Source organism: Aptenodytes forsteri, unplaced genomic scaffold (genome assembly GCF_000699145.1).
Source record: "Aptenodytes forsteri isolate BGI_AS27 unplaced genomic scaffold, ASM69914v1 Scaffold318, whole genome shotgun sequence".
In the NCBI taxonomy this organism is placed as follows: domain Eukaryota; kingdom Metazoa; phylum Chordata; class Aves; order Sphenisciformes; family Spheniscidae; genus Aptenodytes; species Aptenodytes forsteri.
In genome coordinates, this window is record NW_008794493.1 from 366960 (window position 1) to 381646 (window position 14687).

General features: G+C 36.8%; 1 protein-coding gene across 1 annotated transcript in view; it reads right to left on the reverse strand.

Moving 5' to 3' along the window:
• Positions 1-14687, reverse strand: part of COL3A1 (collagen type III alpha 1 chain) — a 56609-nt gene that overhangs the window by 17879 nt on the left and 24043 nt on the right. The window contains exons 5-22 of the mRNA XM_009290963.2: positions 12616-12687; positions 9083-9148; positions 8497-8550; positions 8229-8282; positions 7306-7359; positions 7096-7149; positions 6607-6660; positions 6063-6107; positions 5805-5858; positions 4783-4827; positions 3999-4052; positions 3401-3499; positions 3234-3278; positions 3013-3111; positions 2214-2267; positions 1972-2079; positions 705-758; positions 482-580 (exon numbers count right to left, since the gene is read on the reverse strand). Of these exons, the coding sequence (XP_009289238.1) occupies positions 482-580; positions 705-758; positions 1972-2079; positions 2214-2267; positions 3013-3111; positions 3234-3278; positions 3401-3499; positions 3999-4052; positions 4783-4827; positions 5805-5858; positions 6063-6107; positions 6607-6660; positions 7096-7149; positions 7306-7359; positions 8229-8282; positions 8497-8550; positions 9083-9148; positions 12616-12687 (1164 nt within the window). The remainder of the gene's footprint in view (positions 1-481; positions 581-704; positions 759-1971; positions 2080-2213; positions 2268-3012; positions 3112-3233; positions 3279-3400; positions 3500-3998; positions 4053-4782; positions 4828-5804; positions 5859-6062; positions 6108-6606; positions 6661-7095; positions 7150-7305; positions 7360-8228; positions 8283-8496; positions 8551-9082; positions 9149-12615; positions 12688-14687) is intronic.

Here is a 14687-nt window from a genome sequence, read left to right on the forward strand (position 1 = left end):
CATTAATTGCAAATAAGCAATAAATATACTAAATTAAATACTTAAGTATTTAAAATATATGAATTAAAGTATAAGTTAATTATTTAAATTTTAAATTTAAGTTTATTTATATAATAATTCAAATATAAAATATTTAAATACAAAACCTCAAATATCTATTAAATATAATAAACATAATACAATTTATAATAAATTATAAAATCTGCTAAAATGTAAATAGGCAATACAGAAAATAATCCAATGCTAATTCACACTAAAGCTATATCTCATGATAGTGCATGGTATACTTTGGGGACTGGGGAGCATGTTCAGCTTCATATAAGCTTCCTCATTCACTTGTGCCAGATGTTCTCAGAACACTCCCTGTCTCTGCATAGTTATCTATTACACTGTGAACTAATTGGACTTCTCTGTTGTATCAGCTCAGATGAGGCATCTCTAATAGAGTTTATCTCATTTTCTTGGAGATGTCCTGCCTTACTCTCATTCCGGGAAGACCTGGGCCTCCATCTTGTCCACGCTCTCCTGCAGGTCCACTTGGGCCAGGAGGACCTGGGCTACCGCGTTCACCTGCAGGACCCTAAAAAAGAGATGTTGAAATTCACAGCAAGGAAATCGGCATCATATTGAATCTGAAATTGTTCATTCAAATCCACATAGATTCCACAGAAGTTTGGTGTTTTTTTTTTAAGGAAGACTCATACCTTTTCACCTGGAAGTCCATTGCTACCGGGTAAGCCACGGAAACCAGGGGAGCCCTGCCAAATAAAAGAACAAAATACGGATCATAGGCAATATGACTTAGGTAACAGCAACTGTTTTTTCTAAACTATTTACCCTTAGACATATTATTACAAAAATTAATGAAAGAAATACATGGAAATGACATTCCATTGTGGCAAGTCTACAGAACTACTTTCTCTTTGGATATAACCCTCCTGTTGAAATCATAGCCAGTCCTCCACTTTTTTTTTAAACCAGTCCTGCATTAGTTACTTTACTCATGAATTTTCTAAATTCGTATCAAAAATAAAACAACACATTGAACAATTATTTTCTTCTAATTTGATACTGAAAAGAACTCTATTGTATTATTTCAATATTTATATTTACTACTATCTCCATTGCTTAAAAGAAATTTGGATTATAAAATTTAATTTGCTGCCCCATTTATATATTTAATATGATTAATGTGCTTGCTGTACATCTTTGGTTTCCTCATAGCTTCACCAATTACTACAATCAATTATTAAATTAGGAATTATAAATAGATAAGTACAATTTCCTTTGATTCAGATGGGAACACAAATCTAAAATTTGTAGGGGTGTTGCTATTTATTTTGTTGAATAAATCAATTAAAGAATTCTTTTGTAAGAATGCTCTTTATAAAGTTATTGAATCTACTAGCTAACTAGCTAAAAAACCCGTGGGCAATGAAGATATTACAACATAGAAGACATCCTGACAATACTGTTGTTATTGACATTATTGACCTTTAAGATCTATTGACAATACAGATGCTGACATAAAGACATATCCTGAATGTAGAAGAACTTGCATTAGTTTCACTTTCCAGAGCTGAAATTTTGTGATTGTTCATTTTTGTTAACTGAGAAGTAATTTTGAAATTTGTATAATTTTTTTTTCCCCCCAATCCGTGTGTAGTTCTCATAGTTTATGGTTGCTTTTCAGCACAAAGCTTTCGATACAGCTTCCAGATATATAAGATCACTGCTTCTTCAATATAAAAAAGAAATTAATTTATTTCAGACCAAGATAGATCGAAGCGCTGCAATTCAGATGAGGAACTAGATAAGAATTCTCCCCAGTTTTGTAACCCAGTTTCACATCTGAAATTTGCTGAGAACAGATATGGAGCCAAATTTCTCCTCAAAGTGTTTTGAACACCAGATTTTACTGTCTCCTTATTAACTCAAAATGTACCTAGAGTGCATGGTACAGCAGCTTACCCTTTCTCCGGGTGTACCAGGTACGCCATTCTGGCCGGGTTCACCATTTGCACCTCTTTTGCCTTCCTCACCAGGAGGTCCAGGAGCACCTGGGGTGCCATTTTCACCCTGGCAACAACAAAAAAAAGCCCACCAGTGAAGTCAGAAGTCTCCAAAAGAAAACCCTGGGTTTTGTATAGGGAATGATTCAGAGTCCAGACTTCCTTGGAAGAAGTCTCTGAATGCATTTTAAACTCACTTACACGCTCGCCTTTTGGGCCTGGATCTCCCTTTGCACCATTCTTACCAGGTTCTCCCTAAACAGGATAAAATCCCATTAAAATTATGGATTGCAACAGGGTATTATTCTAGAAATAGATGTGATATCTTTCAAATTATTGACTCATTTTTATTCTTTTACATTCTGCAAATGAATTAGCAGACATTAGTTGAACCCGGATGTGAAATGCATGGGGATCCTTAAAAATCCAGTAAAGGAAAGAAGTGACACAATCTTAAACACCACTGAGTAAAATTTTATGGTTTTGAGCTATTTCAGACATCATTGTGACTCTTACTTGAAGTCCTTAAGTGTTTCTTTGAGAAAGAACTACGTGTGGTGTAAGGCTATCAGGAAAGAGCGTACTGGGGTAAATGACAATATAAGAAAAGGTACAACTCACTAGGTGGAGTGAACTGTAGACTCAGCCCGCAGGAATTTGAACAGGTGAAATTAGGATTTTAAAATAACAGATTTTGTCTAATGTAGCCATTTTAGACAAGCTATTTTTCTGTTGTGTGTTTCTGATTTGATAGATAACTTAGGAAAGCAAATAAATATTTTTATCATATTTATGTATATTTTTATATATAGCAATATAAAAAGTAATGTGTGAAAGAGAAATATACATTTATAAAAATAATTGCCTATTGTTATTATAAAATAATTTATTAGACCATCTCAAGTGAATAGGACAAATGCAGTGTGGTTTTTTAATGGTATCAGAACTACTTCCATCATATTTGTTTGTACAACCAGAGTAATGAATATTAGTAACTCACCGGAGTGCCTTTTGCTCCAGGATTTCCACTTGTACCCGGAGGACCAGGAAGACCGCGGCCTCCTGGCAGACCAGGAGCACCGGGAATACCAGAAGGTCCCTGTAGAGAGTGAACAGCAGACGGGGATGAAGAGAGCATGGCATTGTTGGACTCTGCCCAGTCCAAACAGAGACTCTCACCAACACAGTGCAGCAAAAGACAGTGATATGAAAAGTACCCACCATTTCACCCTTGTTGCCAGGGCTTCCAGCTCTTCCAGGAGGGCCCTGAAAAAATAAATTTATAAATAACTGATGCTGCTAACCTAGGACTAAACCAGAGGACATGTAGGGCTTTGTGAAGAGCAGGTGGCACAACACTTCTCAGTTCCCATGTGGTATTTACGTACCTGAGGCCCGGGTGGCCCAGCATGACCCTGAGGACCAGGTTCCCCTCTCTCTCCAGGACTACCACTAGAACCAGCAGGACCAGGAGGACCAGCTTCACCCTACAGAAAAACAGTAAAAGGGGAAAATGAATGCATTTTAGTCTTGTCTCCAGGGCAATGAGTATTAGCTTCATGGCTTCCTCCTCTGCTGTGGCATCTTTGTGTGATTCGGGAAGAAGGTTACCACCATCATAACGTGAGTGCAAGAGCCAAATCAGCACGGCGACCCCATTGCTGAGGCACAAGGTACCAATGCCCTCCAGCCAGCACATGCTGCACAGCTCCCCTGTTGTGGGAAGTTCACCTGAGCCCTTCCCATAATGCAACCTAAAGCATTGGGTCTACCACTTAATGGTGTTATGGGATGGGTATTCATGAAGGTAATGAGGGTAGGGTTTGTCTCGCGCTGCATAGGAAAACACATCAGTTCTAGGCTTGCAAACACTGTAATAGCAGCCAGAAAAAGGAGGACTCACAAAATAAAGATGTATAGTGACATAAGCTGGCTAACTAGAGAAAGGACCAAATCCTATATTAGTATGCATCTTTAGCTGAATACCTTAAAACCTGGAGATCCTGGAAATCCTGCAGTTCCAGGGGGACCTGGGGGACCCTTAAAAGTGAAAGAAATACTATTAATACCAGAGGTAAAAGCCATATGGAATTAATCTTAAGTCAAAAAAGGTCTGATTATGAGATTTTTCTCTGAGTAAGGAAACGCCTGGCAAAATAGCAAATATAAATCATGCTGTAGAAGAGGAAGTTTGGCTAGTCCTAAAATATCACACCTACATCTTAGTTACCCTGATTTTTACTTGTTCAGCTAAATTTCTGTGTTTTAAATTTTAAAAAAATGAAAGCTATCATTAAAGAGATGAAGTTACAAAAATTGTTTTAAACATGTTTTAATTATAAAAAAAGGTGTAGAAGAAAAAGAAGCCAATATAGCTGTTACACATACAAGTGGACATGCTCAGGTTTCTAGGCAGGTGGAAAAGAAAAACTTCTGCCCACCTCAGACAGCTAAATAATGTATTTGACAAGACCGTTCAAAATTTGATCTGCACTGAGATCAGCAATTCCATCCATCTATATGTTCTCTGAGAACAGTCTGGTTTTGGATTTATGCATTTTCTGATTTAGAGTGTTAAAGCTTTCCTATTTCACTGTATGCTTCAAGTATCTTAACCAACACAGTTATGAAATATAATTCAATAAAATGCTCATTCTTAAACCAGTGCACCCCCAGTCTTGGGTTTGCCGGCACTGTGGAACATCAGCTAGAAATAACTAGACTTGAGCAACACAAGTACTTAAAGTCAAACATCTCTAAGTCTTCTTACAGGTGGACCTGCTGCTCCTGGAGATCCGTCTTTGCCATGGGTACCCTGTGGAAAGAAGAGAGATGTTGGGTACAGAGCACTACCCTGGACACAGAACCCACATGCTTTAATGCCCATGACTCATGAACCATCTTTTTGTGTCTGTACATTCCCACCATGTTGACCAAGACCCAAGGATTCCTCAACTGTGAAATTCTAAAATAATAATTAACTAAATATTATTGAAGTCACTTTATGTGACTTGTACTGTAACAATGAGACAGCAAGATGCAAAAATGTATTCTTATTAGGTTTCCTAAGGAAGTAACAGTTACAAAGCATCATCTGTGTGGCCAGTTCTTAAGGTTAAATAAATAAGATTGCAATAGATGTTGTATATTTCAAAGTAACAGTTACTTCTAATTCACATAAAAGACTAAAATTTCACTCCAAAAACCTAGCAAACAGTGGTATGATTTAAATCCTATTGCCTATCTTGTAGACATGTTAGACCAGCTCCGCTGCTCAGGTTAGGTAGTGTTTGTACGAATAAGTTAGTTATTATACTTTAGCGCTTTGTTGATTGTGTTGGACGCTATGAACTACAACTTCCTTCAGAGCAAAGAATATACACCCTAATCTTGGTCAAAGAGTAATTTTATCTTTTTCCTGCAAGTTACTTCTGAGATTGCATTTTTCCCTCTCTTTGCCTTCTGCTGCTGCCCTTTGCTTCCACGCCTCCTCCTTATTCCTCTTGGCTGAACCTGAGCTTATGCTGAAACACTGAACTCTCCCTCAACGTGTAATCTATTTATTGAAAAAGGAAATAGAGAATAAGATGTGAAAATGTTGTGAGTTAGAAGTGTTACATCTTTAATTGGGGACTGAAAAGTTTTCATGTATGATTTTACCGATGCTATACAGTTTTCTAATCCTTTGCATTACAACTGTTTTAAGGTAAATCTGTGAAGCAGGGAATTCTCAACATACTGAAACAAAATATGTGTTGCTTCTGGATAAGAACAACAGCTGCAATTACTTACGGGGCCACCAGGATTCCCAGGTCTTCCTCTTTCACCAGCTGGACCTCTTGGTCCCTAGAAAACATAAGAAAATGAGTCTATTAAGTGGCTTCCAAAATAATGTGGCCAAGCAAAAAGACATTGCTCTTATTTGCATATCTCAGTATTGTTCAATGCATGCGGTGGGGTAATTACAGTTAAAAGAAAGATGAGTAACTCAGTTAAACGGGAAATGCCACTGGCACTTCAATTTAAATAGTACAGGTAACACATATTTACCGGTTGGCCCGGTGATCCATTTGCTCCAGGAAGACCAGTTTCACCCTGTTATGTAAAGAAAACACCAAATAATGACAGGATGAACTTTGGTGAGAAAATTTTTTGGTTTATTCAAGGAGAAGAGACATAGAAATGAGACAGTCCAATCTGTTGCCCCTTTCTGTGTGGTGCTCAGCGTCCTCAGCGTGAACTGAGGTCTGTGAGGTCTGAGAAGTCTAAACAAGTGTCAGAACAAAATATTTAAACAGAAAAAAAAATCAGGAAGACTTGGTCCTTTAATATTATGCAATAAACTCAGATGATCCAGGCACGTCCTTTCATTCTGGAATCTCATCTTTGTTACGGCTGGAAAATCGTGACATGATGTGGTTCAGAAAGTCTAACTCCTTTGGAATGATTATCATTCTTTTCATGGAGATATTAAATGAGTTTCTTTAATGTTTAATGGATTTTTATAATTGCATAACATGCAAAGCATAGCTATATAACAAACGATGGAGGGTATTACTCTACCTATTACAAAGATGATGCTGTAGTTTTTTACCTTTGGTCCAGGAGCACCACTGTCACCTTTGGAACCATCTTTTCCATCAAAACCCTGTGGGAAAGGAAAACCATATCTGTGAATAGTATTCCTTTTGCGTTCTGGAAAACTTGATTCCTCTTGGCAACATATTAAGCTTCCAGGCAAACTCATATAAAGGGGCACATTATTGATAATGAGTGCTATCATCTATTGGAACACTTTTTGAAAGAAAATTCTGAATTCTCCTTCTCTCCATGGCCATTAATCAAGAGAGGATGCTTTTCTGGAAAGCATGCTTCAGCCCAGCATTTGGGATGGAGCTCTACAATTGAGGAAACAAGACAAAATTTAAGTCTTTGTTACGGAAGGTCAGATTACATTGTCCAGCAGTTGATCTTTAATTCTATGACTCAGTCTCTTTAGCTGGGAAGTGATGACTGAAAGAGCACGACAGTGCAACACCATAATTCAAGTAGAGTAACAGACTTGGCTATACTCAATACTTACTCGTTGACCTTTCATCCCAGGCATCCCAGGCATCCCAGGGTGTCCCTTGTGACCCTAAACACACATATATAGAAAGATGAATAAATCCCATACTTAATGTATGAAGGGCACAAGCCAATGTTTATTGTGTATCGTGTTCACTTGACTAACTTAAAATGGGAAAACAAAACCTTTGATTGGAAGACCATTGTTATTGGGGCTTTTCCATACCGGTAATCCAGGTATTCCACGGTCTCCATTTCTGCCTGGTCTTCCTGGTTCTCCCTATTGAAAGAAAGTAAATTTTTTTGATTGCTTTGCTATTGCTTCAGTTACTGGCAAAGAGCTAGTCCTAGAAGATGAAAGCAAGTCGGAATAAGCAGGTGAAGCTTCCACCAAATACAATGGGGAAAATTATAGCAGGGTGATGGTTCAGTATATGACTGCCTTCTGAAAAACAGTTGCCAGAATTTATAAACTCAATTTTTAACAAGATTTCAGTTAATATCTAATTTATTTCAAGCCAACTTTTAGGAAGAGGTGATCACAGAAAACTTATTTTTCATGGTGAAACACTCAAAATGGACAAAAATTTTAGCTGATTGTCTCGCCTTGTACTATACCTATTCAGGACTCCCAGGTGTGACACAAAAGATGGTTTTAACAGCCTTAACTCTCAAAGCAAGACTCAAAGGGAGCAGACAACTACCACTTCTGTCTGCTTTTCTTTATAACTGCTAATTTATTTTGCACCAGATCAAAAGAGGGTATTTCATACTTAGGTTTTCTTCTTTTTTTTTTTTTTTTAATTGTGTCAATCAAATTGCCTGCTAAAATTGAAACTTTTTTAGGAATGGACATTTATACCTATATAAGCCAAATCTAGTTTCTTACAGTCATGTTGTCAAACTGAGAAATAGGGAGAGGTTAAAAATTCTAAATTGCCTGCTAAAATTGAAACTTTTTTAGGAATGGACATTTATACCTAATATAAGCCAAATCTAGTTTCTTACAGTCATGTTGTCAAACTGAGAAATAGGGAGAGGTTAAAAATTCTTAAATGCAATGGTATCAATGTGCTCTGCTATCTTACAATTTAATGAACTTTCTTTCTTCCCCTTTATTAAAATCTGGATGAATAATACTGAACTTACATCTTTTCCTGGTGGACCAACTGGGCCTATCATTCCAACAGCGCCTGGAGGTCCCTGTAGAAAAATAATTAATATTAACTATAATAATAAATATTGTCTCTTTCAAATAAAAAATGCATTAGGTATCATAAAATACTTCTACATTTGACATACATGATAGTAAACAGACAGGATGAACTGTAAAATTTCAATCCATTCCAGTGATGACACAGATTCAAGCTTGTGATCATGCCTTTAACATATATAGTGATAGGTAATGTATACGTACAGGAGGGCCAGGTTGTCCTGGTTCTCCGGGGGAACCTTGGTATCCAGCAGAGCCCTATAATGCAGCAAAAAACCAGTTAAGATGAGAACAGTTACATGCATCATTCCAAATGACGAAAGGGGAAATTAGCAGAACCAAGCAGAATACACCTCCATGAAAACAGAATTAAAACTACTCCTCTAAAAGGAGATGTACATCAAAAACATTGTGTGTTCATGGAATGTGTATTAGGATTCCCACTTTCCTTTATCTCCTGTAAGATTTTTGTATGAATAAACATTTGGGAATGTTGACAGAGGATGATAGGCAATGATGTGTCTTATGACAACCTTAGTCGACACCCCACAGATCTGCAGAAAGCACAGGGGAACACATGGACTTAAGTAAGCACAGTATATAGCACTCAGCCATTAAGTCTTGGTGGTGTGTAGATGGTGCAGCCCAATTAATAGAAGACGACATTTATCCATAAAATTCTTCAGCATAGATTTAATCAGTTGAAAATGTATCTAATATTTACGACAGGGAAAATGAGAGGCTCATATAAAAGAATGAGATGATAATGAAAAGATTAATTTTTACTTACAGGGGGACCTGCATGACCAGGTGGGCCAGGGGGGCCACTGGGGCCAGGGGGTCCTGGAAAGCCAGGCTATAGTGTAGGTAAAAAAATAGTATATTATATTAATGTAATATAGCTATAAAGCTTAATGTAGTTGCAAGAGTCACCAATAACTGTGAAATAAATTTTTACATATTAGTACAGAGAAAAATTCACAGTGACATGCACTTGATGCAGTAAAAAAGACAAAACAGTATATATACACATTGTTAAAAACATTGCCTAGTACCTACAGTACCTTCAGAAAAGGTTTCTCTTTGCAGCCTTAGCTAACATACTCCACAAGATATTTTCAAAGCTGTAATTTTTGATTTTGAGTCACTATTCCACTTCTCTAGATTCCCAGAAGGATGCTCGCAGCTTAGCTTTTCAGCTACCTAAACTGGCAGGATAGATAACTGGAACTCTTAATTTGTTAAACAGAATAAACGAGCTTCAGCTTCTCTGCCACGTAACTGAGGTTTATTAGCCTAACCCTACATCTTCAGTGGTGGAGCCAAAGTGTACTAATAAACTTGCTTGCTAGTCTGTTGATGCCAGATTTTGCTTTCTAAAACTAATTTTAAAATTTCTCACCTGCATTCAGGAGCTATATTACATATACTTATACAACCCATTAGAAGAACTTTGTATGATAAACTCTGTTTATGACCCTAGACTTCTTAGGACTTACAGGTATACTGATTTAAGGCTGTATTTTTGTTACTTGTCATTAAGGAAAGCATTTTCACCACTGAAATATTTTCTGAACTTTAACAGTACTAAGCCATAAAAAATAAATAATGTCTGGACTAACCAAAGGGCTCAGAGGATGAAATCTCAATATACGTATGTTTTAATTCAAATCAGTAATACCATTCCTTATTTTAACAAATAAAAAGGGAGTAAAATATTATTAAGGAAATTCTCCATTTGGGAAGAGTGTTAATATTTCTACTTTCTGCAGCAACAACCACAAAAGCATTTGATACTGCAAAACAGAAAACATTCAAAAATTAGCACAGTGGTTTACTGCAGCTATATGTGGTTCCTTAAATAATTCAAATCAGTAATACCATTCCTTATTTTAACAAATAAAAAGGGAGTAAAATATTATTAAGGAAATTCTCCATTTGGGAAGAGTGTTAATATTTCTACTTTCTGCAGCAACAACCACAAAAGCATTTGATACTGCAAAACAGAAAACATTCAAAAATTAGCACAGTGGTTTACTGCAGCTATATGTGGTTCCTTAAAAAAAACTTTTGTTAAATTAAGCTCTTCATGGGTTTGATACAGCCAAAACAATTGAAGTATATGAATTACATGAGAATCACTGTGTGCTGCAGTACTGGCAGTATATTCCATAGCTTAATATTGCATATAATGTGTTTCATGGGATATTGTCACATGGTGTCAGAATAGGTCATGTATTATAGATGTTACAGGAACATAATTTTGGTAATACAAGATTAAGAGTGTAGCTATACTATACTGGTATACGTAGTATAGTATACTACTATACTGTACATATACTATGTTAATATTAGTTCACAGATTGTCTTTTGTCTAAAAAAGAGAATCATTGTATTATTTGCTATTTTCTAAGACAAGAAGTACACCAAGTGGCAGAGCAGTTAGTGTCTGGGTAAATCGGCTTGCCTTCAACCTGTGAATACAATGAGCAGTCCCTCACTGTTAATTGTTAGAACTCATTTGGTACAAAATAAGTTTGGACTTAGCATGAATTGGAACCATCAACTCATCAATTGCAATCAATCAATTAGACTTATGGCTATAAACAAACAAGACATTATTTTTTTTCAAGGTGCACACTGAGGAGATAAACTGATAGTTAGGTATGGCATTTGCTTGCTGCCAGCATCTCCAGACTGTGAACAAATGAGCAGATTTTAGTTAGAATACGTGCACTGGTGGAAAGAGACAAAGACAATGTGTGGAGATTATATGAGCCAGTAAAGAGAAACTGAGAGGTAAAGTACAAAATCAGTCTACAAGCAGAGGAAAACCACTGGAGAGACAGTAGTGGAGAGATGTGTGACTGAGGAAATACCAGGCATGGTAACCACCCATGGACAAATGTTGGTGCTATAGCTGGCATTTTTCATTTTATTACTCTTCCAAATTATTTCAGTTTGGATATTTATTTAAATTGAAAGTTTAAGTTGAAAATTGCTAAATTAAATTTATAAATTAATAAATAAATTAATCTACGTAATGTTAGTGATAAACATGACTTAGTTCTAGCGAGTTTAGTCACATCTGCTTGTAACTGCTCTGTTACTGGCTTTGCAGTCATGCATTGCGTGATGCACTATAAGAGAACATATGACCTGAAAGCATACAGACAATTCTGGCTGAAGACATTCTAGGGTGCCCAATTAAATTTTTTGGTTTTTTTAACCCAAGTCCAGGGATCAGAGCACAAGAAATCACTAAGCACCTCAGGCAAAAATGCCAAAATAGAGAGGAGTAAGCATGTTTATTAACTGAAAGGTATCTTGGTTATCTGCCTGGTTCAGCACATCCCATATTAAGACACCAAGTAGCAAAATGTAGATGATATGATAAACTATGGGCAAAAACTGTGAGGAGCTGAATATGAATAAATGAATAAACAAATACAAATCCAGATGGTTGAAGACGACCAATGCATGGATGATCATATTAGCAAATGAACGAGGTAGAAATAAACAGATTCAAATAAAGGTGAGGAAATAATGAACTATATTTCAGGAAAAACAGCTGTCATGATTAGTAAAATTTATTTCACAAGATGATCTGATGGAACTCTGAGAAATAACACATTTGCTTGGAACTGCCTTGAAATGTTACAACACGTGATACCCAAATCTTGTTACGCAGCATTGGACTGAAAATAATGCTTATGCTTGATGAAGCAGCAGCCAATTTCAAATAATCACAATTCACCACATCCTTTACATAGCAGATTGCCTGAATTAAGAACACTCCATGTCATCGGTGGTGAATATCTCTAAATCCCAGGGCCTAAAAGGAAAATCATGAGGTGCAACATTCAAATTTATTTTATATGGGAAGCATAGCTCATGCATAACTCTTTCAGGCAATCCAAATCTCACTAAAAAAAAACATGAAAAGCTTGGGCCAGGCCTAGCAGGCAGATACAGCATCCTTAGTACACAGTCTGAATAGCTGTGGGTAAAAAAATGATAATCGTAAAAAGAAAAAGGGAAAAGCTTTTGAATGCTTCTGGGATGAAAAAAGGATTATAAGAGGGGTTTACTCACTGGTTATCAGGCAAATTTGAGTTGTGGAAAAGCAAACAAATGTGGAGAATCATATTGCCAAGCAAACTGCTGCCTTACATCACATTCCACTTGCAGGCAACAGTTAAATTAAAACTTATCTTGTTAAATTAAAATCAGGATACATACACATCCAAGGTATAATCTACGAGCAGAAAATTTGTTCTTTAAAAAAAAAGAAAGGACAGAAAAAAGGCTATATCATCTTACAATGAGCGGTGGGTAACCGGTACCTATTGAACCGGCCTTCACATCATAGGAGTCATACTGCGGAGAAAAACTCTGTAAAAGAAATAGAGAAAAACAGAAAGAAAAAAAAAGAAAAAAAAAAAAGAAAAAAAAGAAAAAAGAGGTGATTGCTACAGATCAAATAACTTTTTTCTTACATTGGTATGGCAAATGTATGGAAATAACTCATTTGTATCTATTGAATAGTACTTGTTTGACATAGAGCTGCCGTATTTCTAAATCATCCATAAGAGAAGCCCAGCCAATATCTTTCTTTTGTGGTCATGGTAACGTTAGCTCCCTATGCTGTGTGCACCCAGTTTTCCTCTTGACAGCTGGGCCTCAGCTGAGCCAAAAAATTACCTTTCTCTCTCCTCTTCTCATTCTTGTTTGACTCCTTTTAAGCTTTTTCCCCCATTGCCTTTATCAGCCTCTTTTCTGTTGGCCTTAGTTTGTCACTCAAGGAAGTTGATGAAATATTTTCTGTTGCATTAAAGAATGCAGCAGTTTAACAGTTTATTATTAGTCTCCTCATTTCTTTTACCTGTGACTAATGAATGTCTCATTTCAGAGTATTTTGTAGCAAAAAAATCTCTTACCTACATATAAGTCTGTCCTCCCCTGAATTACAAATAATTTTTTTTTACCCCATGCATGGGAACTTACGCATCTCAGAAAACTGAGTGTTACATTTTTTTCCTAATGCCATTTTACATCTCTCCTTTTCTCCCTTCCTGTTCACTATGTCACTCCAAATAATTCAAATACAATCATCACTTTTGAGCCCAAGCAGACAAGCCTCAACGCTTTTGAAAATTTATCTTGAAACAAATGGAAGCTCAGTCCAAGGCATGGAGTGACACATGTCCTGTGGGCCTTTCTGAGAGCAGACAGCATCTTTGACACACCCATTTACATAAAATGCTGTTTAAAAAAAAGAAAACTATAAATTCTGCAGTCAGTTTTTCAAGGAATTCCCATGTAAGCCTCTTAATTGGCATATGTTGATTTTATTATGCAGATGTTAGCAAACTTAATTGAATAATATGACATTAATACAGTTTATGCATTAATGGCACATAGGTGGTTGAGCAGGAAAGGTTGAATACATGCAGTGTTCTGCCTGATAACCCAAACCACTGTGGACCCAGCTCCTTCACTGACCAGGTACAAGACGACTCCTGTGCTACTGATATCAACCCTCTCGTCAGGATTCAACAGCACATCTTTGATACAGCATTGGATGGGTGACTAATTCAGCCTATCATCCTCTCCTGTGTCTGCATCTGCCAACCCAAACCCAGTAGCTCTCTTGGTATGTTATTGTGATGTCCACTGAGACTGCTTAACCGATCCATGGGTACCTATCCCAGAAGCTCAGTCCTTCAGACGCAATCCCTTTCAGAATTAAATAAAACCAAGACATCTTTCCTCAGTTTTTGGCTTATCAGGGAGTGGGAAGCATACATGGAAGCTATAAACAGTGGCCTACGTTCAAAAGTAGCAATTGTTTTAACATATGATTTTTAACAGTTTTGTGCTAAAACAATCCCATCTTGGAAAGCTAGTCTTGCTTGATTGCATGGAAGACAATGTCATCTCTTAACAAAGCGCTAGCTGTGGCTCAGCTCCCTTAACAAATCCAAGTGCACAGAAACTTTAGTTAAAATTAGCACTCTTGCTGAGACTGCCCAACTCTTCAGAAGAGAATTCAACATTCAGTGGGCCAGAAATAAAGAGGGAGCAGGACAGATAGTACTTAGATGGCATTTCCCTGCAAGCAGAGGACTTGTGTTTTGGTTTAATCTCCTGGGAATGTTTCTTTATTAGATAAAATATAGGAAAGCAAGAGAGTTCCCTAACCATTAAGCTTGAGGGGACATACTTCCTCCTGCACACTTCTGGTCAGATTATTTCTGAGTTACTGTCCTGGTTTCGGCTGGGATAGAGTTAATTTTCTTCCCAGTAGCTGGTACAGTGCTGTGTTTTGGATTTAGGAGGAGAATAATGTTGATAACACACTGATGTTTTAGTTGTTGCTAAGTAGTGCTTAC